A 21,897-nucleotide genomic window follows, 5' to 3' on the forward strand; every position below is an offset into this window, starting at 1 on the left:
TTGGCATCTAGGATTCGCTGAGAAAGTAGAAAACAAAGGACGACAAATCTAGGACAGAGCAAGGCACAGGGGAAAACTGGCAGAACCTCCGCCAGGAGAACCAGCTAGCTGACGGACTGAGGTGGCCACAGATGAGATGCTCCCAAGAAGATACGGAAGTAGTAACGGGGACTAGGAATCAGTAGAATGAAGACACACTTAACTTCAAAAGGGAGAAAAAGAGACGGAAATCTCAATTCCTAGTCTGCTAGGCTACCCCCAACTCCTTTACCAACCAACAAACAAGAACCCTGCACTTCTCATAACAAAGTGCTGAAATAATGCACGTGGGCTACAACAGCATTAACAGGAGGGCTGGAGCTTAGGAAAAAGCTAAAGGCTCTTGGCTGTGAATTTCTGCCCTTTGAAAAAATAAAATAAAATGATGAAAACGGAATTATTACTAGCAATATCATAAAGTCACTGGAACACAATGATGAGTGACAGACAGCAAAGAGCTGGGATTTGTCAATCTGTAAGCATAGCATATGGCCTCTTTAAATGTCCCCAACAGGATTTGTTTTTTGCTTTTCTTTTTTTATTCCAGGTTGTAAGATTTAAAAACTGGCCTCAACCCAGCAATTTGCCTATTTCCAAATGCTCAGGAGATTACTAGACTATGTACACAGAATTTTTTAAAAAGTCTCATTTTGGATACAACAGACTGTAGGAGTTGAAAAAAAAAGTCCCATGTCCTTCCTAATTTACACTGTAAGTAACTTTCCTAATGTGGCATCACCATCTTCATTTGAAAGAGCTCCCTCCTGTAATTTAATGTATTAACACTAAAATAATTAAAGGGTTTATTTAATGAGGAGGCAAAAGAAAATCTATAACGAGAGGGAAATGTTCAGCTAAAATTGCCAAGTCTTACCAGGATTCAAATATCAAAAGTTTCCAGGCTCACACAATAATATAATTATTTAGGATGAACTTTCAAAGAGGCAAAATGTGATTAAAATTTCCTTTCAATAATCCCCTCAGCTAACACAGCCATTTTATTTATTTCATAAACATTCACTGAGATTTACTTTGTGTAGATAGGTAGTGTGAAACAGCATCATATTCTAGTTCCTGTTTGCTGCTCATTGCATAGGACCTTGAACAAGTCACTTTATAATTCTGGTTAAGCCTAATTCGAATCTGTAAAACGGGGATTGCACCTTACTTGTCCTACGAGGCAGCTGAGAAAGTCAAATGAATGTATGTGCCCATAGTTTGCAAACAGTGAAAGGTATGGTGGTGATTAGCATGGTGACCTATGGCTTGTGTCACTACGAGATGAATAAAACAAGGTGTTTGTCAAGAGATTTAGTACTTGAGCGAGGAAAATCATATGCTTTAAAATACAAAGACTGTAAGTATGTGGCGAGTGCCATAACCGACGCATGAAACACACAGAATGGTCAGAAAAGGTGCAACCCAGGATGAAGCACCTCATCCGAATGGCAAGGGGAGGCAGAATTTCACAGCTGTAAGTGGGCGAAGAAAGCAGTGCATGAGTTAGGGCAGAATGGCCTCTGGACTGAAGAGAAGAGCGAGACAGGGAGAGCTCCACACACGAGTGCGGGAGAGCAGGGCATTCGAGAGGCTGCAAGGACGGGTCAGTCAATTAAAGTACCAACCAACTGCTAACACTGGCTAACAAGGATCAAGCACAGCAGTGCTGCTTGGTTATCTGTGGTGAAGGAGCTCTGTGCTAGACACTTTTTTTCAAGTTCATTTATTTTGAGGGAGAGAATGCGGGCAAGAGTGAGCAGGGAGGGGTAGAGAGAGGCCTGGAGGAAAGCAGTTACCTAGGCACAACCGTTCAACATTTAGAGGGTCCCGTGTCTGCTTCCGGTATTTAAATATCCTGTAACCGATCTCGTCTAAAAAGATCCAATTAGAACTAGAAATCTAGGTGGCTCAATTTAAAAGGGCTTAAATTCTTTAAGACCGAAAGTTTTCTAACTCTAAGTGACTCAGAGACAAATAATGTTGACAATTTAGAAAGAAAGTTAACGAGACAAAGTGTTCAGCGTCTCCTCCTGTCACATTCGAGAAAGTTCTCAACTTCAGATCCAGGGTTACCATTTGTCCTCCTTCAATGAAGAACCGCTTCGCAAACTGCTAACCAACACTTCCCCAGGTGCAACAGGCTTGATTTCTTTAGTCTGAGGAGAGGGAAAAGGAAGCCATTCTTTGAGGGACTGGAAGAAACGGTTTCCAAGGTCAGACCGTATGAAGGAAGAAAAGGACCAAAGATGATGCTTCTTTACACTGACAAAAATCGACAGCTCTGAGTGAGGGCCTAGGGTTATCAACACAGAGGAAAGTGGGGAGTAAGGTGAGGAAAGAAACACCCTTGACAAATGAGGAGTCGTGAAGACGCCAAGAATGATAGCTGAGTTCCATGAGGAGGAAGGCGTCCTCAATCAGGTAAGATAACAACACATAAGACATTGGGAGTAGGAGGCATTTAACTCAATTCCTTCCCAAACCCTACGATTTAGCTTCTGTCACTAACTATAATTTAGAGATGAGAACACAGCTGCACAGAGACATTAAGTATCTTGCCCAAGATCTATCACGATGACTATGTGGTCATCGACCTCTGGACAATGGGGGGATTAGTTTGGCTGAAAAAAGTATCAAATTGGGCAAATTAGTATGAGACCTCTAAGCCTGATATGCTGCTTTACAGGAACTCAGTCCCATGACAGGCTTTTGTTTTTCCTTAAGAAAGAGAAATTTAGAATAGATTCCTCCTTGTATACCGGTTCTTTGTATATTAGCCACTAAAACTGATCCTCACGTACTAAAGGACGATTGAATCTTTAATGTGGCAAGGACCGTGCTGGTGGGTTTTGGTTGGAGTTGCGCACGATCAGGATTCAAAATGCAGGTTCCTTGCTCTTGCAAGGGTGAGAGTGGAGGTTCTAGTCAAACTTGGGCCTAACGAGGGATTATGAGTTTTGTATTTTTGTAAAGAACAATGAACTAAGGGCAGAGCCACCTGGACAGAAAAATGGGAAATTAAAATAAATAAGTTAAGCAAATTAATTTAATGAATACATTATATTACATTAGGGAAGTCAAGGAAGGAAAAAAAAATAAGGAGATGCTCAATGGCATCAGCTGTCTCTCGCCACAGAAAAGGAGGACAAAGAGAAAAAACATCCACTTTGCTCTCCGTGACAGGGTCTTCATTCACCAGAAACTGCAACCAACCAACCAGCTTGCTTGAGAATGTCACCCCCACAGCTCTGACCCGCTCCCAGATCTAAGCCAACTACTTATAAATAGGATAGATTTCTTAAAATTAGTTACCTCAGATCCACATGTTTAATGTGAGGCATTCTTCTTAAAGCCTGTAGCCGCAGGGTTTCCATACAGTTTCCAGACATACAAAGTTTATCCACAGCAGTCAATTTCTCCAAAACCCCTGGAATGTCAGTGAATTCATTAAAAGAAAGACCAAGATAACTAAGCTGGTGCATGTTCTCCAACTCAGGAGGGAGGGCCTGGAGAAAGTTTCCATCCAACAAAAATGTCTGTAGGCTGTTAAAGAAAACAGAATAAGGAAGAGAACGTGTCAATTTTACATGTTTATTATCAACATACCAGTTCCACAGGTATAGATCATATTATTAGAAAAAGAAAATGAACTACATCTTTTGCAAAATGCATAAGGGCAGCGCCTGAGGCAGTAATATACCAGACAGAAAAGATCAGAGATAAGTATCTTAATCTTTTATTGAAAACCAAAATATGACCCATCTCCCTAACTTGGACAGGTACAAATTGCAACAACGTGAGCTAAATGCAGTGAGAATCAGCCCAAATACCCATCTTTCGTTGTTATTTTAAATTCTTAGAACTCAACAGAAGTCAGAAAAAGAGAAAGTAAGCCCTTGTCCCATGGGTAGGCACACTCATCTGTGGGGATCTTCAGTTCTAAACAAGGATATTTTAATATTTTATGACTCTAAAGAGTGTAAAAGCTAAGACATGAACTCTGCCCAACACCCTGCTCTCTGGATTTGGGGTCAAGACTTACACACCCAACATAACAGGTTGGCTAATCTCACGTGCTGCAGCCCGATGCAGCTTCCCGGGGGTTTCCGAGGGATACAGTGTGGTGGGGCTTAAAGGACGCACTTGTGTAGGGGCGCCTGGGTGGCTCGGTCAGTTGAGCGTCCGACTTCAGCTCAGGTCATGATCTTGTGGTTCATGAGTTCAAGCCCCACAACAGGCTCTGTGCTGACAGCTCAGAGCTGGAGCCTGCTTCGGATTCTGTGTCTCCCTCTCTGCCCCTCCCCTGCTCTTGCTCTGTCTCTCTCTCAAAACTAAAGATTAAAAAAGAAAAAAGAAGTACATACTTGTGCATAACTCGGACGGCTGCTGGGACTGCTCGAAGGGCGTTGCAGGACACATTCAACTCAGTCAGGGTTGGAATACTGCAGACAGCTAATGGGAATTCCCCTAAGTGATTATTGGAAAGGTTAAGACTCTTCAACTTGGTGAACCTATCACAACGAAACAAAAGGAAAGAAAAGACAAATGTGACAGATGCATAACGTCACATAATTTTAGCACAGGTCATCTAATCCAATTCAACGAAGGAGGAAACATGCCCTCAGAGGTCAAGTGCACAGCAGAGCTGAGTGTACCTCTTCAGACTCTAAGGCCAGTGTTCCACCTAAAATATATACATTATATTTAAAAACAAATTTGGGGCGCCTGGGTGGCTCAGGTGGTTAAGTGTCTGACTTTGGCTCAGGTCATGATCTCGCGGTTGGTGGGTTCGAGCCCCACGTCGGGCTCTGTGCTGACAGCTAGGAGCCTGCAGCCTGCTTCTGATTCTGTGTCTCCCTCTCTCTCTGCCCCTCCCCTGCTTGTGCTCTGTCTCTCTGAAAAATAAATAAACATTAAAACAAAACCCAAAATAAAAACAAACTCGTCAGTCTAGAATGAGACTGAATGTGTGAAGAGGTGAGTTCTGCTGAAGTTTTCTAGCTCTTCCTGGGCCAGCTTCATTAACACACCAGTAAGTGATGATGGAGAGAGGGAAGGGACTTGCAGTCTTGCCTTTCTTAAGTTGTGTTATCCCACACAAGCAAAAAACCCTTCCATTTCACTTCTCCCCAAATACACACCTGCAATAAAAAATTAATTTATCGAAACTACACACTCTCTCGGGAAACCTAGTTCCATAGTTCCCAATTTAAGGACCAATTACCATTCTTCAATCTCAGGCCAACACTGGATACCGCTAACCACACACCCCTTCCTGAAAAGCCCTTCTCATTTCACTTGCGGGACATTTTCCTCACCCGGTCTCTTCCAACACTCTCCAAATCCTTCCTCCTGGGTTGCCTTCTTTCTTCTTCTTCATCTCCTCTTCCCCACCCCAAGGGTAAATAGTGCTCACAGAGCTGTTGTCAGTTTCTTCCCTCTCTCCGCCTTGCCTTCCTCAGAAATCATTTCACTGCTCTGGGAGGAGCTCTCTCTAACCCACCACAGCCATCTCCTATCTCCTGAGCTACCCTGCCACATTTCCAGTGGAAACTCAACTGCCTGTCTGTCTCCCAGACCAGCACTTCTCCTATTCCATTTTTGTGAATGGCTCTTTCATTTTCTCAATTGTCCAAGCAATTAAAGAACTCATGTTTAAGTTTTAACTTGTCTGTGTTTGAAACCTGTTGGCCCACTGCCAACCTCTCCATTTTTTTGAGATGAGAATCAGATTAGTTATTGCAATTATGCCGATTACTCATAAAACCACCCAAGACTAAATACGGGGCAGCACGTACAATGCCTAGAACAGACACACACATCTTAAAAATAAATCCAATTCAATCCAATCAGCATTTTAAGGAAATTGTCATGTGACCTATCTGCTGAATTCTATGATAAAAAATACTAAGCTTTGTCTTAGGTAGCAACATAAAGTTTATTCTAAACAGAAAAGTGACACAGGGCCTCTTTGACAGGTTAAAAGTGTTACGTTGATTTTTCTTTTATAATAGCTGTTTCCTTAAACGGCAGAGTATAGACCTAATAGTATGTCAATTAAAAAAAAAATTTATCCTCTATTCTGATTAAATTATCCATGATCTATACTCTACAAGCTAGAGTCACAGGTTCTATTGTTCTTAGTTCAGAGGTTCTCAATGGCTGGAGGACCCTGGAAGAGGGCCCTGAGACCCTTTCAAGAGATTCCCAAGGTCAGAAGTACCTTATAACAATACTAAGACGCTACTTGTCTTTTGCCATTCTCCTTTTCCAGTGGAGATTTCCAGATGGTACAGGTCTTTGTGATAGCGCACCTGACTGGACGCAGAAACAGGAGAATCCAACGATCTTCTATTAAGCTAGACATTAAAATATTTACAAAAATATAACACAATGACAGTCTTCTACCTTTTTTCCCCTAAAAGTTACTTTTCATAAAAAACACGTATGTTAACAAGAATGGGTTTATTATTTTTCTAAAGAATATATATTATTTCTCAGTTTAAGTTTGTAATGTTGTAAATATCAATAGATTTAATCCACATAAATAAAAACTCTTCAATTTTTGAGAGGGTAAAGGAGTCTTAAAATATGGTTGCCAGATAAAATACAGAACGCCCAGTTAAATAAGAACTTCAGATCAATAAGTGTTTAGTGTCACGTATGCCCCAAATATTTCACAGGGCATACTTATACTAAAAAAAAAAAAAAAAAAGAAAAAAAAATTGTTGTTGTTGTTTTTCTGAAATTCCAATTTAACTGGGGTGACTTTTTTTTCCCCCCTTCTAAATCTGCCAACTCTATCCTGAAATAGATGAAAGTGCTGTTCTAGTCCAAACAAAAACAGTATCCTACTTTCTAGATATGATTCCTCATTTGGTAGAACTGGCCACAGTTTAAAAATACACATGCAATTAAACTGAACCTAAAAAAAAAAAAAAAAAAAAAAGTCCCTCTAGGAAGGAAAAAGACCCACTAGACATTATCCAACACAATGGAGTACAAAGGCTTTTCAGAAAGTAGGCATGAAGTGATTACAGTTCCGGTACTTATGACTTGGAAAAGTATTAGTCAATAACATGGGGGGAAGGGTGGGGAGGTATATTCATCTTTACAAACAAATTTACTAGAACCACAGCACTTCTGACAACAAAGGAAAGCAGCACAAGTACAAGTTGAATGAGTACAAGGCAGTTGACAAGCTTAAACGGAAAAAGAGAGACACAAAAATAAAAAACTCCTAACAAGTACCCTCCATCGTCTTAGGTATATATATTTGCATTTCAAAATTGGTGCCAGCTCTAACTACAAAGTGCAATTATTCTTTGCATCAATTCAATGATAAAAACTACCAGACCTCATGATAAAGAGAACCGCCCTCAGTCCTGGGGACCAAGCGCGCACCGCCCCCCCCCCCCCCCCCCCCCCCAAAAACAAGGAGTCTCCACATCCAATAAAACAGCAATAGTAATAGATGACCACTGAGCACCTGAAATGGCTGGTCCCAGTGGAGATGTTCTCCAAGTATAAATACACTGAAAAGAACATAAACTAGTTAATAATTTTTAGAACAGGTAGTAATTTTGAAATACTAGGTTAGATAACATTATTAAAATTAATTTCAGGGAGCCTAGGTGGCTCAGACAGTTAAGCTTCCGACTTCAGCTCAGGTCACGATCTCATGGTTCACGAGTTCGAGCCCCACGTCAGCCTCTGTGCTGACAGCTCAGAATGTGTGGAATCCCAAGGGGTCTGAGGATTCTAAACTTGAATCTACACTTGCAAGTCTGTTAAGGTAGGAGGAGAGAGCATATTTTATTTAACAGTTTATTAGCTTGATTATAATAAATATTTACATATATGGGGTGGGCCTCCATTTATACTCTCGCCCTAGACCTGTACATTTTAAGCACCGATTCTGATTTTCAAATATCTTAAATGTCTTTCCTTCCTTCTTATCACATTCCCCACACCCCTCATACTACTCTTGCTGCAGCCCATCCCCCAAATTCTTCCCAGAAAAGAACACAGTGTCCAGCAGACTTGTTTAGCAAACAAAGTGTGTATTGTTTCTGAGAACTCAAGTTCTTGATCCGAACACATTAAAATTCATTTGTTTTGGAAACTCTAACCCTTACTCTCCTTAGAGTTCCACTTTTTCTTTATAGATGTGAAAGGCAGTCAGATTACAAGCATCTGCCAATTCAAGAACCCCTTCAGAGAAAGATAAGAAGGCCCACCTAGAATTTACTTCTCTTAGGTCTTAAAACAGGGAAGAGACACCTAGAGGCAATGGTTAAGTTAAAAGAGAGAGAAATCAAAATGGGGAGTGGATGACCTTTCCTCCCTTTACCTTCATTCAAAGAGAATGTAGAAGAGGGATCCAGGTGATAACATAGTGTTAGGGAAGAAAAGACTAGAAAATCTCTATGTCTCCTACAAAATAAGATTTTTAGCTCTGTTATCAATTATCAAATGTGCAGACCCAGATTTAAAAAAAACAGGCTAGTTTTGGAAAGATACATACTTGTCAAAATACTTCAAATAATTTCATTTTAAAACTAATATCATTCTTAAACCTTAAAATTAAATCCTTAAAATGAAATTACATTATATCCACGCAGGTATACAGATATTTTCTCAAAGCTGTTCAATATAGGTATGCAGAGGAGAATCAGAACATCACAAATTTAAGATTAATAAAAATTGGGACGCCTGAGTGGCTCAGTTGGTTGAGCATCCGACTCTTGGTTTCTGCTCAGGTCATGATCTCCTGATTCGTGAGTCTGAGCCCTGCACTGGGCTCTGTGTTGACAGCATGGAGCCTGCTCGGGATTTTCTCTCTCTCTCTCTTTCTCTCTCTGCCTGCACTCTCTCTCACTCTCTCAAAATAAATAAAGATTTTTAAAAGATTAATAAAAATTACTTTAATAATGATTGTAAAAACTATAGTGTGGTTGGTTTAGCAGTTAATGAGGAATGATTTTTCTTGATATTTTAGAAACTAAAGGACAAGAAACTCTGTAGTTTTTTTTTTAAACACATCTGTTATATATATGTAACATAACACACACACACACACACACACACACACAGTATATACACATACACAGTGCTGAGGCTAAACAAAGTTACTTAGAGTGGATGTATCATGTCTCAGTTATCTAAAGTGAGACTAGAGGGGCCTCTGAGGTCATTTTCCTTCATTTGTTTCCACGCTGACAAAGAAAGAAAGTGGGCTCAGAGAAATCAGGTAAGTATCACATACAACCTGAATACACTGCCTTTCAACATCAGCACTACTACTCTTCATCTCTCTTGTTCTTTTATCACATCTTATTAGAGACTTTAATACAAATCGATATCAATTACTAATAATTCTAAGTCACAGGTCAAAGAGTGGTCTCAGACCAGAGTATGGAACACACTCCTTTTTCGGCCTCGCATCTCCCACTGAGGGTAGCACTGTCGGTAATGGAGGACATGGTTATTTTGAACGCCATGTGCCATTCCATTAAACCAGTTCAGACACAGCCCAGGGCTCACAACTACCCAACAACCGCAAAGACTGACTTCACTCTGCAGAGCAAGCAATCTGCTTTATGGAAAGAGCTGTAACTCATGTCCATCTGTTCTATAACAGAGCTCAAAGTAGGGGAAAAAATCAAGTTAACATCTATCCTGAGTCTAGTAAAGAGTAATTTTAGTTAATTCTTAAAGTTAGAGGTACAGGATTATAATATTACAGTTAGCTAATGGCAATGGGCATTGTGGGCTTTTAGAACTCAGGTCTTACTTCACCCAGAGTTCCAAGGCACACTTCTGTTTTTTAGTACTGAGTGTCACAGAAAAGTATAATCAACAAAACACACTTGAGAATCTACACAGACGGAAAGCTTTAATTCCGTTCGCAGAGAAAACCTGAAGTCCCTTTCAAACAAGTATCCTAAAGGCCATATAACAAAGTGCAAGAGGCACCCGGCTGGCTCGGTTGGAGGAGCACGGGACTCTTGATCCCAGGGTGTTGCGTTCAAGCCGCATGGTGGGTGTAGAGATTACTAAAAACAAATAAATAAAACAAACTTAAAAAAAGGGTGGGGGCCTTGAAATGATGGAAGGTCACGCGTGGAAAGATGCTAGAATGCAGCTGACACTGTCACTGCTCTGCCAAACTGACGATATTTTTTTACAACAAAATTTCTTTTTGCCATTTATTCGTTTTTGAGAGAGAGAGAGAGAGAGAGAGAGAGAGAGAGCGAGCGAGCGTGAGCAGGGGAGGAGGGGGCAGAGGGAGAAAGGGAGACACAGGATCCAAAGCAGGCTCCAGGCTCCGAGCTGTCAGCAAAGAGCCCGACGCGGGGCTCGAACTCACGAACTGCGAGATCACGACCCGAGCCTTCCAAGTCAGACGCTGAACCCACTGAGCCGCCCAGGTGCCCCGTGGGGATACTTCTTTCATTTGCATCTCCTTGTGCGTTTACATTATAAAACCAAAAGTACAGTAACCAATGATCCTGTATCTAGACACAAAACGCGCTTTGCCGTCAAGAGGTTTGATATATTAATGTTCCTGATTTTTCCTTTCTGTCTTCCATTTCACACCGTAACTAACCAACAGCACAACGGGACAGCACCTGTCGTGACACTGCTCCCGAGGGAACGGTGGTGACTGCTCGCCTAGCCTCCACCTTCATTCAGACAGCAGCATGATGCGTTAGCCTACACTCAGCCTGAAGTGATTTTTTTCCTCAGTCACCAACATTTCCAGATACAGGATCTTCCAAGCTGCTCCCTCAAACAAATGATTTCTCTCCACCAAAGGGAAGGGTGCTTAGTTTCAACTGAAAGGTTAAAAAGTACCACAACCACTTCCCTTCCCTTTGTTAGATAGATACGTAGGCCTTTCACACAGATTGACCACAGCTCTGTAAGCTTATTTCATCTTGGCTTCTGAGAAGCCACCAGGGAGCAAGCGCTCCTGACAAAATTAAGTGGAGCCACGTCTTCCAAGGGCAGGAAGGAAAAAGCAAGTGTTGCACGATATCTAAGTTGAGAACAATAAACAAATACAAACACTGCCAATTTTTACATCCCTCCCCCTCCTGAAACAGCATGATGCCTATTTGGAGGCATAATAATTAGCTTTAGGTCCATCTAAATCTTAGTGATTTTCTTCTCAGGAACTAAGGATATATTGGGAAATTTTGACCATAAGATAAAATCACAGTACAGAGGAAGTACTCCCGTTTTCAAACATATTCCAACTGTGCTTAACTAGAAGGCACGCGCCGCACTCATGAAGAGGAAACCATACTTGTTTTGCTCAATGATTCTAACAGAGAAAAATCAATATTATTTTCTGGAGTTATTATTCACTACAAGTGGGTCAATTAGAAAAAAGGTTCCCTGGTGACTGGATTTCCATTTCATGGTAACAGTCCATGTTTAGCTTGTTTTTTTCCCAGTGGGGGAACATGCTAATACACTTTGGAAATGATTAGGCTCCGATATTAAGTAATGAAGGACGCGCGTGAGAGCTGGAGTCGTGAGCCTCGCCCCGGGCTTGTCTCCTGCTTTCCATTAATTATGAAAAGTAGGCTCCCTAATGGCTCGGAGTACTGAGTACGGACCTGGGGGTGGGGGGAATGGGGGTTGCCAGTCCCTCAGTGCTCTGGAATACTCACTAGATGAGCTTGTAAGATGGTTGCTTTTATTTGATTACCAAAATAACACATGATCATTTTAACAAGTCGAACTAGAGAAGCACACAAAAGAACACACTGGCAGTCTCTACTTCCTAACAAATCCCATGCCCCGGAGATAACCAGGGTCAAGTTTGGTACACACGCTTCCAAAGCTTTTCCTCCTCATAAAACACATACGTGAATAGGAAGTAACCTCCCTCCCTATTTTTTGAATGGGGTAACACCACACGCATTTTTTCCGTGACTTGTTTTCTCATCTATACAAATCACCTTTTTGAGACAGTCAAGTCTCACTCTTTTGACAGAGTAGGAGTGCTCCGGTTTTTGTTTCTTTGTTTTTGTTTTGCTGTTAGGAAAAATTCAGCATTTCCATTTGTGCTTCGGTGCCTTCATTTTGCAGTATTTATGGGTGCCCAATGACTTATCCAAAATTCTGAAATCCAACAGGCTCTGAAAATTCAAAAATCGTTCTCGGATTCACGTGGTGACAAAAGCCGACCTGCGTGAATATTCGGGCAGGAATGCGTTCTCTTTAGAAACATCAAGGTGTCTGTTTCTGGAGTCCCAACCCGACTGGAGGTTTGGTATAATAGGTAATATATGTGCCACATTACCTTCAATGATCTGAAACTCCCTGAAATCCGAAACACAAATGGCCTCAAGAGTTTGGGGTAAGGGGTTGTAAACCTGTATGTCTAAAAGTGTAACCGATGGGTCCGGGAGTAGGTAACATCTAGATTGTGATAGGTACTGGAAAATGACCAGACGGCTGAAGAAACGCGTACCCCCAACCCACCGCGTGGGAGAGGGCTTCCCTCCATGCTGCCTCCGCTAGCGTTTAACGTTAGCACCCTCTCCTGTTGCTAACCTGAGGGGCAAACAGGGGTGTCAGGCCCCTCCAACTTGTACTTCTCAGAGGAGTGTATCTTTCTGTGAGGTTCATCTGCTTTGAAATACGCTTTCACATCCTTTGCCCGTTTTTCCGTTGGGTCACTAGTCTTTAACGTATCAGTTTGCAGGGGGTCCCTGAGTACTAACTGCCACGCGGAGTGTCATGTTCGTCACACGACACTCCCAGCCTCCTGTTTCATTTCCCCCCACTCCGTTGATGATGACGTGAGCCATTCACTAATTTTCAGTTTTTATTTGCTCAAACTTGGCCAACTTTTCCTTGCTGGAGTCCTTGCTTGAGAAGGTCCTCTTACCCCACCCCAGAGTGGTATAAAAGTTCTCCGATATTTCCCAATTTTATGTTGTACATTTAGATCTTTACCTCACCTTACGTTTATTTTTACATGTAATGTTTGGTAGGGGGTCTAACATTTTTTTGTCCAGTAGCTAAGTATGCCAATATCATTTACTAAATAAATCACCCTCTTCGATATTCATTCAACGTAAATAAATTTCAAAGTGAACAAAAAGAGAAAGCCTATTCCTGTTCAAACAAAATAGCCAAAGAGAAAAGCTTAGGTAAAAACAAGTTACATTTACTTTTTGTATCTCCTTCTTTTCTCCCAAGAGAATTTATAAAATCAAATGCCTGCTTTGTTGTTCTTCTTAAGAGCCCACCTTGTAGTCTGGAATGCATAAAATGCTTCAATTAAACAGTTCATTTGACAGAGTAACTTTTTTCTCTATAGAAGGACAAATCTTGGAAAGAATATCAAAGTACTTTTTTTTAAATTTTTTTTTATTTTTTATTTTTTATTTTTTAATATATGAAATTTACTGTCAAATTGGTTTCCATACAACACCCAGTGCTCATCCCAAAAGGTGCCCTCCTCGATACCCATCACCCACCCTGCCCTCCCTCCCACCCCCCATCAACCCTCAGTTTGTTCTCAGTTTTTAACGGTCTCTTATGCTTTATCAAAGTACTTTTAACAAAAATGTGTACTGAATGCACTTTCTCTCAAGAAGCATTAGTTAAGGCAGCGAGTGCGAGAGACGTCAGTCAGCAACTTCTTAATTTATCTTCCATGGACTTTAAATTCTGACTCCTTTAGAGCAGAACTTTACTGTTGATGAACTTCGTCCTACAGCCATGTTTTAATATTTTTGCCCTAATCCAGGTACGACATACGGCAACCAGTGCTGTCCTATTTATGTAAGAAAGCAAAACAATTTGCAAAAGACTTCAAAGTCTCCCTTTCCTGGATACAGAAGGAAAGAAAGAATATCTTTTGCCCCATGTTCCTCTCAGATTTGTCTGTGGCTGCAGTAGCATGAGAAACATTTGAGTCACTGGGCCTGCTTCAGAAGTGCTGGGAACACCTACTCTTCAGAAAGCATGACTCAGCTCGTTTGAGCCCTCACACCCGCAACCTCTTCTGCCCTGGAATTGAACTCTCACTGGTGACTTCTCCGCTTCTTAGTGCAGTGACTTTTCCTGTTGTCCCTATCGAGTCACTGGACTCAGACCCAGTGAGTACCTGCCAGGCTTTCCTGGGAGGTTCAGCACACTTACAAATGTACAAATGCTAAGGTACACACAACCAGCTTCTTAACACTTGAGCCAAAATAAACAGAAACCATCCCATCTTAATCCTAATCACCATAAATGACTCTCAGTTCAAGCTAAACAGGCTTATCACCTTTTCATATGATCAGAAAACAAACACATGCATATCCTGGATAAAAATGAAAATTTACAGCCACAAAAGTATTTGGGCAAAATTTTCTTAAGAATTGCCACAGAATAAGTATACTAAAGCTACAACTCACAGACATAGTTTTTCCAAAACAATAATCGAGGAAATAGAGAACACTCTGTGTTGGCCACAATTACATTGAACATGTTGCTATCATGGCAAATTAAAGCATTCCCTAAAGAGAGACAATGCTATTTTAATCCTCCTTTAAAATAATTTGGGGTGCCTGAGTGGCTCAGTCAGTTAAACGTCCTACTTCAGCTCAGGTCATGATCTCATGGTTTGTGGGTTCGAGCCCTGTGTTGGGCTCTGTGCTGACAGGTCAGAGCCTGGAGCCTGCTTCGGATTCTGTGTCTCCCTCTCGCTCTCTCTGTCCTTACCCAGCTTCCCCCCCACCCCCCCAAAAAAATCAACAAACATTAAAATAATTATAAAATAATTCAAACAGGAGGCACTTATTGGTTACTTACTTCGTGCCAGACCTAGGCCAAGTTAACCTACGTAGTCAACAAGACAGAGCTCCTACCCACAGGCAGGGTGGGGGAGACGCGCAAGTGAAGGTTCCCATGAGTCAAGTACATTATCTAGGAAACCACTCCAAATCACAGGACAGCAATCATGTGGAAATAGCAGTCACTAGATCTACAGTAATCTATAGTAACCCTACACTAACTAAATTCTTGAAAACTGAGTCACAAGCAGCATAAGTCTGTCACTTTCTGTTTCTTTCATAAACTGGCGATATAATCACCGAAAACACAAACAAGAGGTAAGTTATTATGTTACAGTTAAACACACCTTTCCTATGAAATAATTTCTTTATTCAATTTATCCATGACAACATTTTGTTCACTTTCTTACTAACAGATCTGCCCACAGCCAATTCAACTGCAACATTATTCAAGAGATGTTTAATATTAAGCACTATCAAGTAGGACAAAGAACAAAAAATGTAAAACTATTTCTGCAAAAAGCAGAAAACATCTCTATTTCCACGTCTCGGAAGAAAGACAAAGAGAAGATCTACACAGCATACTTGGATAAAATCCCAGCTGAGTCATACAAGATACATAAAAATGAAAACCAGATAGCATCTCTATCAAAGATATCAGATTATCAAAGGAGAAAGTAAACATAAGCTAAGGTCATGAGTAGCTTAAGCTCACATCACAAGTAAACCAAGCATATCTGGTAGGTAACAGAAAAAAATCCATCACCCAAAAGTTTACAGGTGCAGTAAAAGTCTGAACCATCCATTGACGAAACGTTGTCTGAGTTCTTATTATGCACAAAGGTGTGTGAAGCATACAAATGTGAATCACACATGGTTTTCACCCTCCAGGAACTTATGAATAGTTTGGGAGCAAAGCTGCTATAATACAAAGCATAAGATGAAAACTTACTGGGGGGAAAAATCCCGAGTATCTACAGAAAAGAAAACTCACTTTTATCAAAGGGACACAAGAGTTCAATGGGGAGATGGGGACTGGAAGAGAAGACATTCAAAGAGAACTGGGTAGCAGGACAGTATCTCAAATGTCGCATGCATTGTTAAAAATGCAGTTCTCCTGGCTCTTATCACCAGAGGTCCTGACCCCGCAGGGATGGCATGAAAACCAGGCATCTCTGTTTCCTGTAAATACCCCATGTGATTCTGATGTAAGCATTTCGTAAATCATATTTTGAGAAACACTGATTTGGAGGGCAAAAACTAAAGGGTAGGCTTGGGAAACATGAAGCCAATGACGGCGTTAAACAGAAAGAACGGCTTGTAGAGGGTGCTTAAAGATTAAGCACAGAGCACCCCTCGAGTTCCAGATGAAGACACTGCTATTTACCTATGAAAAAAATGTGAATAAAGGAGTGAAACAGTCTATGCTAGGATGCATGGATTTGTCTATCATATAAATCAGATATCCTCTGCTTCCCTTGTGCTTCCCCGGTGCGCGTGCACACACACACACACACCCTGCACACCATCCTACCTCTCTACGTGGGGTGAAAAAAAGGCTGCATTGTGACAGACATCTTACAATCGGAAAAAAGAAAACTATTTGGAAAGTCAGACTTTCCCCGGGGTTCTCTTGTTAATTATACGTCCCAAAGACATCAGCAGAGAGGGATGGGTGTGCCCTCCTTTAGAGAAGCCACTGTGAAATATCCTGCCAGCTCTGGCACCAGCATCCTAACCCACCCGTGGGAAATGACAGCAGGCGTGCGACTCCTCCCATCCACGGCTCTGTTACCATGGAGAGCACGGTGAGTGACATCAAAATTACAGGCACTCTTGGGAATAACAGCAACTCTCATGGGTCTTTCCTTTTCAAAAGTGACACAAGTGCGTGGTCAGAAGGAGCTCCAGAGTGAGCTGGAGAGAGTCGTGTGTGACCTGAGGCAGAGAAGGGAGGGAGAACGAGGGGCATGATTGGTTTCCTTTGGTCTTCTCACACTGGCAACCGAAGGTTTTTTTGTTTTTTGTTTTTCCAGAAGTCATCAGTAAGGACAGTAATCATGTTCCCAAGGCGGGCACTTCATCATTAAAAACCACAAAATAAGCATCGGTTGGCTTCTCCCTGCACGCTTATCATCATCCTAAGAGCTCTGCAGATTGAAAAGTTGGTTTCCACTCAGAATAGCAAATACTACAAATATTGTGTTTAATATTAACTGCCTGCCTTGAGTTACAGCTTGCAGAGCAGAGCAAGGAGCTGACTAGAACAGAAGAATGGAATTGGCCAGAATACAATAGCCTCACTGGAATCAAGCCAAGGCTTCTGAAGATCCCTTCTTTCTTTTTATTTAAGTGGGGGGAAAAAAAAAAAGTTAAACATCTTAAAGGATCCCAAGAAGTCAATAGGGGCAACTGTAATTTAATACAGTCTGGCTGATAAAGAAATCTTTTGTTTCTTTCTGAGCTCCCTCTTCTACGTGCGCCACGCGAGGGAAGAAGAAAATCGGCTATTATTTTCAGAAATGAGGTTGGGAGCCCACACTGAGGGGAAGACCAAAGGCTACGCGGTATCAGTGCCCCAACCACCAAGTACAGGCTTCCCTTTGACGGGGAAGGAAAACGGGAGTCGTGTGAGATGGAAAGCTTCCCAAGAGGATCAAAATTCCATCTGTAAAGCAAAGCTGTGTACTCAAGGCACTTCCAGCGCTGGGAAGGGCATTCCACACAGTCTATGACATTCCTCATACCTCGGGCAAACCTCGCCACACCCCTGTAGTGGAAATCCTTCCCGAGGGTCCTCGTCCCAGAGCCGCAGAGGTGCTAAGAGTTCTCGAATACACACCAGCCACCCCCTTTCTCCAGCACTTAGCTCTTGTTTGCTTGTAGTATATTTTGTGTGACGGCACATCTTCAAAGAAGCTGCAGTCGGGCTAAGGACTGCAGCTCCAGGTCTGGCCAATGGGCTACCAAAGGATTTTAGCACACCACTCCTGGTTCTGCTGTGAGTGAGTGAGTCATCACTACTCCCACAGAAAGCGAGTTTTCAGAAATTACTGATAAAAACAACATATTAAAATCTCTCTTTCTTTAAACACCTGGCAATGTGAACTTCTGGTGTGCGTAAGTAATTAAAAATGAGTAACTTTGTAGCTCTGGAATGCCAAGATCCCCAAAAGAACAGAGTAGGAAGTAAGGTCATTTGTTTTCCCCTCCGTGGGGACTGAAAATGTAGAAAATTGAGCTTTCCAAGAAGAAAGGTGCTTGATAAATTCCAGGCATAATTAGGAGTTTTTCAACGCTCATTTCTTCATAACTTTCATTCTACTCCGCCCACACACTTGTATACCCAATTCAACTTCATTCCTTCTCCCCACGGTTCTCCCAGTTGAAAAGCCGCTGCTCGTTCTTGTCCCCCTTATTACACTTTTCAGCTAAAACACCGTTCACATCTAAACAGAGATTAAATCACTTCTTTCCTCCAAGTCTTTAACTCACTCTCTCCTTGACCCAAAGGTAATTATAATCTTTACCTTAAGTTGCATTATACTGATTTTATAACACAGCCTATGGGACACAATTACACGCTTACTCCCAAATTCCTTGAAATTGATCTCTAGGTGCTATGTGGTGTAACGTGACAGATCTACAACCATTCTAAATGATTACCCTCCCCTTCAAATAGTCACCCAAGCACTAAATACACCAAAGGTGCCACTGTTCAAAGCATTTTTTTCAATGCTCTTTTCTGAAAGTTTTAAGATCATATTTCTCTGATTATCTTTGGTGGTTTGGTGGTGAGAGAACCAACAAATTCAACACATATTTATTAAGAGGCTTGTCATATGACATCATATATATATGATTTTATATATTATATCTCTGGCTAAATATGGGGGGACAGCAGAGAGGGAAGACAAAGATAAGGAAACTACCTCCATTCTCAAGGACTTTACATAGATGGCAATTTTTGAAGCTTTCAAATGTTTATTAGAAAAGGTATACTTGGTGAGTGCATTAAGTACAGAGAAAGCTAACAGTTCAGAAGAGGCAAAGGTCACATGGAAAGGGGAAATAAAAGCTTCAAGAAACAAAAGTCACTACAAATGTGCTTTGAAGGGAAGGAGGATTCACTGGGTTGAGCCTGGGTTTGGCAGGTGAAAAGCAGAGGGAGCGGCACATTCCTTGCAAGGTGAATGTGAAGTATGTTTAGAGAATGGTGAATAGACCCATAGATTTTTTTTTTCTTTTCTTTTATTTTTTTTTTTTTTTTTTTTTTTTTAGGAAGTCCAATATCATACTGTCCATTTAAAATCTTATGTTTCCTGGGGCATCTGGGTGGCTCAGTCAGTTAAGTGTCCAACTTTGGCTCAGGTCATGATCACATGGTTTGTGGGTTCAAGTCCCGCGTCGGGCTCTGCGCTGACAGCTCAGAGCCTGGAGCCTGCTTCGGATTCTGTGTCTCCCTCTCTCTCTGCCCCTCCCCCGTTCATGCTCTGTCTCTGTCTCTCAAAAATGAATAAACGTTAAAAAAAGTTTTTAAATAAATAAAATCTTATGTTTCCTTTTCCAACTTCAAATCCCTTCTAAAGAATCTCTTTCTCTCTTCCTTTCTTTCTTTCGAGACAGGAAGTGAACACAGGAGAAGGGCACGGGGAGGAGAGAGAATCTCAAGCAGGCTCCGTGCCCAGCATGGAGCCCAATGTGGGGCTCAACCTCACAACCTTGAGATCATGACCTGAGCTGAAATCAAGAGTCAGATGTTTAAAATGAGTCATCCAGGCACCCCAAGAATCTCTTTCTTCGTAATCTTTCCTGAATCACCTCGCCAAGCAGGCTGTCCTCTCATCTTACCTTCAACCGAAGAGAAACACTTCGCTTCTACAAGCTGCTACAAATACTTTTGCAAAGAAGTGGTGTATTCTTTTTTTTTTTTAATGTTTATTTTGGTGGGGGGGAAGGGGGGGGAGAGAGAGAGAGAGAGAGAGAGCGCACGCGCACACAAATAGAGGAGGGCAGAGAGAGAGGGAGACACAGAATCCGAAGCAGGCTCCAGGCTCTGAGGGGTCAGCACAGAGCCCAACGCGGGGCTCGAACTCACGAACGGTGAGATCATGACCTGGGCTGAAGTCGGATGCTTAACCCTGGAAGTGGTGTATTCTTAACACAGAGTTCAATGAATACAGATAAGTCCCACCACCATTCGCTCACATATTCATTTGTTTACCAAGTATGTATTTAACGGCCCACCTGGCAAAGGTCCTCCCTCTGAGGAAGAACAGATCCCTGTTCTCTAGGAATTTGAAGCAAACAAGATAAATACAGAAAGCAGTTAAAAAGGTGCCAGGCTGAAGTCAGCTCTTACAAAAGTCTCAGTAAAGTCACTCAGGCAAAACTTAAATGCAACAACAAATGTCTAGAAGCCGAAGCAAACTGCTATTCCTACGCATTGCCTCTTCATGAGAGCAGGCTGTCTATTAACTATTGCATAAAATATTGTGAAACCGAGCACAGTAACAAAACAGCAACAAAGTTCACTATCCAAAGAAGAATGTTTGGGGGGGAGAAAAAGTCAGTGGTAAATTTGAGAGGTTTTGTTTGTTTGTCTGCCTATTTCAGGATCACATATGGTAAAAAGTATATTAATAAATTTGCAGACATGGGCACCTGGCTGGCTCAGTTGGTAGAGTACACACTGGGTGTAGAGATTTCTTAAAAATAAGATCTTAAAAAAATTTTTTGCAGACATACGTGGTTTACCAAGTATTTTGAAACCCCAGCTTCCACTGAAATTAACGTTAGTAATCCTCCTATAAAAAAACCAACTCCATTCCTAGAACTTGCTGGCCCTCTGGCCATGTTAACTTTGTTTTTCTATACCAACTCACCTACAAACAGCAAGAGCTGGAAATCAGATTTACTTCCCTTATTTATAAATGGAAGTGACAGATAACCACCAGCTATTAACACAGTTGAAACATTAGAATCAATTTGTACTTATATGAGTAATTCTTTTATAATTTGTCTAATTTCCAACATGTAGAAGGAAGCAGTTGAAGTGTGTGTTTTAATTACCAACAATACGTCAAATACTTACTAAAACACAGGCTTATCTAAAAAAGTGGTAGGCAGAAGAAATTAGTAAATTAAAATGATCTAAGATGAAGACATTTAAGTCAACTGAAATGGCAAACTTTCCAAACACCATGGACAAAGCTACAGAAACGTGCATACACAAGGTATTACTATCAAACTTTGCTTCTGAGTTTGCTCTCTACACGGCTCTTTGTAAACACTGCATTGGATATCAGCATAAAAGAACTATCATCCTTTACAAACTCTAGACTCTTCAGTGCAATATTACTACCCATTAAACTTTAACAAATGACCATTTTAAAAGAACTAAATTTGGGGCACCTCAGTGGCTCAGTTGGTTAAGCGTCTGACTCTTCAGCCTCAGGTCATGATCTCCTGGTTCGTAAGTTCAAGCCCTGCATCGGGTTCTGTGCTGACAATAGGGAACCTGCTTGGGATTCTCTGTCTCCTTTCTCTGCCCCTTCCCCACTCGTTTGTGTTTTTTCTCTGTTTCTCAAAAATAAATACATAAATAAATAAATAAATAAATAACCAGCAAAAAAGTTGTCCTCTCCACTGACTTCACAAAGAAACTTATTGTATTTTAAAAAAATTATCCACTGAGAGTAATAATAATGTTGGTAGTAATACCATCTGGGTCATCTAAATGGGGTTCTGGTTGATGTATGTGAAGTACTCTCTATTAACAAAGTAGAGGTCAATAATGCATTATAATTAACAGTAACATACATAATCAGGAAATAAACCATTAAACTACCAAAAATTACTCTGATTTTGCCTCTCCTCTGTATTTTGAAAACTAACTTGAAGAGTTCCACTGCCAATAAAGGAAAAACAAACAGTGGTAGTTCCAAGAACAATGTTTTCCCTCTGAAACTGCTGGCCTATGTGTGTACATCAGCAAGCCATCTTTCCAGATTTAGAATACTGCTGCAAATACCAACGTAAATGTTCTGTG

General features: G+C 41.2%; 1 protein-coding gene across 1 annotated transcript in view; it reads right to left on the reverse strand.

The window, feature by feature from the left end:
• Positions 1-21,897, reverse strand: part of PHLPP1 (PH domain and leucine rich repeat protein phosphatase 1) — a 212,419-nt gene that overhangs the window by 50,323 nt on the left and 140,199 nt on the right. Inside the window, exons 6-7 of the mRNA XM_049620260.1 lie at positions 4,404-4,550; positions 3,352-3,582 (exon numbers count right to left, since the gene is read on the reverse strand). Of these exons, the coding sequence (XP_049476217.1) occupies positions 3,352-3,582; positions 4,404-4,550 (378 nt within the window). The remainder of the gene's footprint in view (positions 1-3,351; positions 3,583-4,403; positions 4,551-21,897) is intronic.

The sequence above is a fragment of the Panthera uncia genome, assembly GCF_023721935.1.
Source record: "Panthera uncia isolate 11264 chromosome D3 unlocalized genomic scaffold, Puncia_PCG_1.0 HiC_scaffold_8, whole genome shotgun sequence".
NCBI lineage: Eukaryota > Metazoa > Chordata > Mammalia > Carnivora > Felidae > Panthera > Panthera uncia.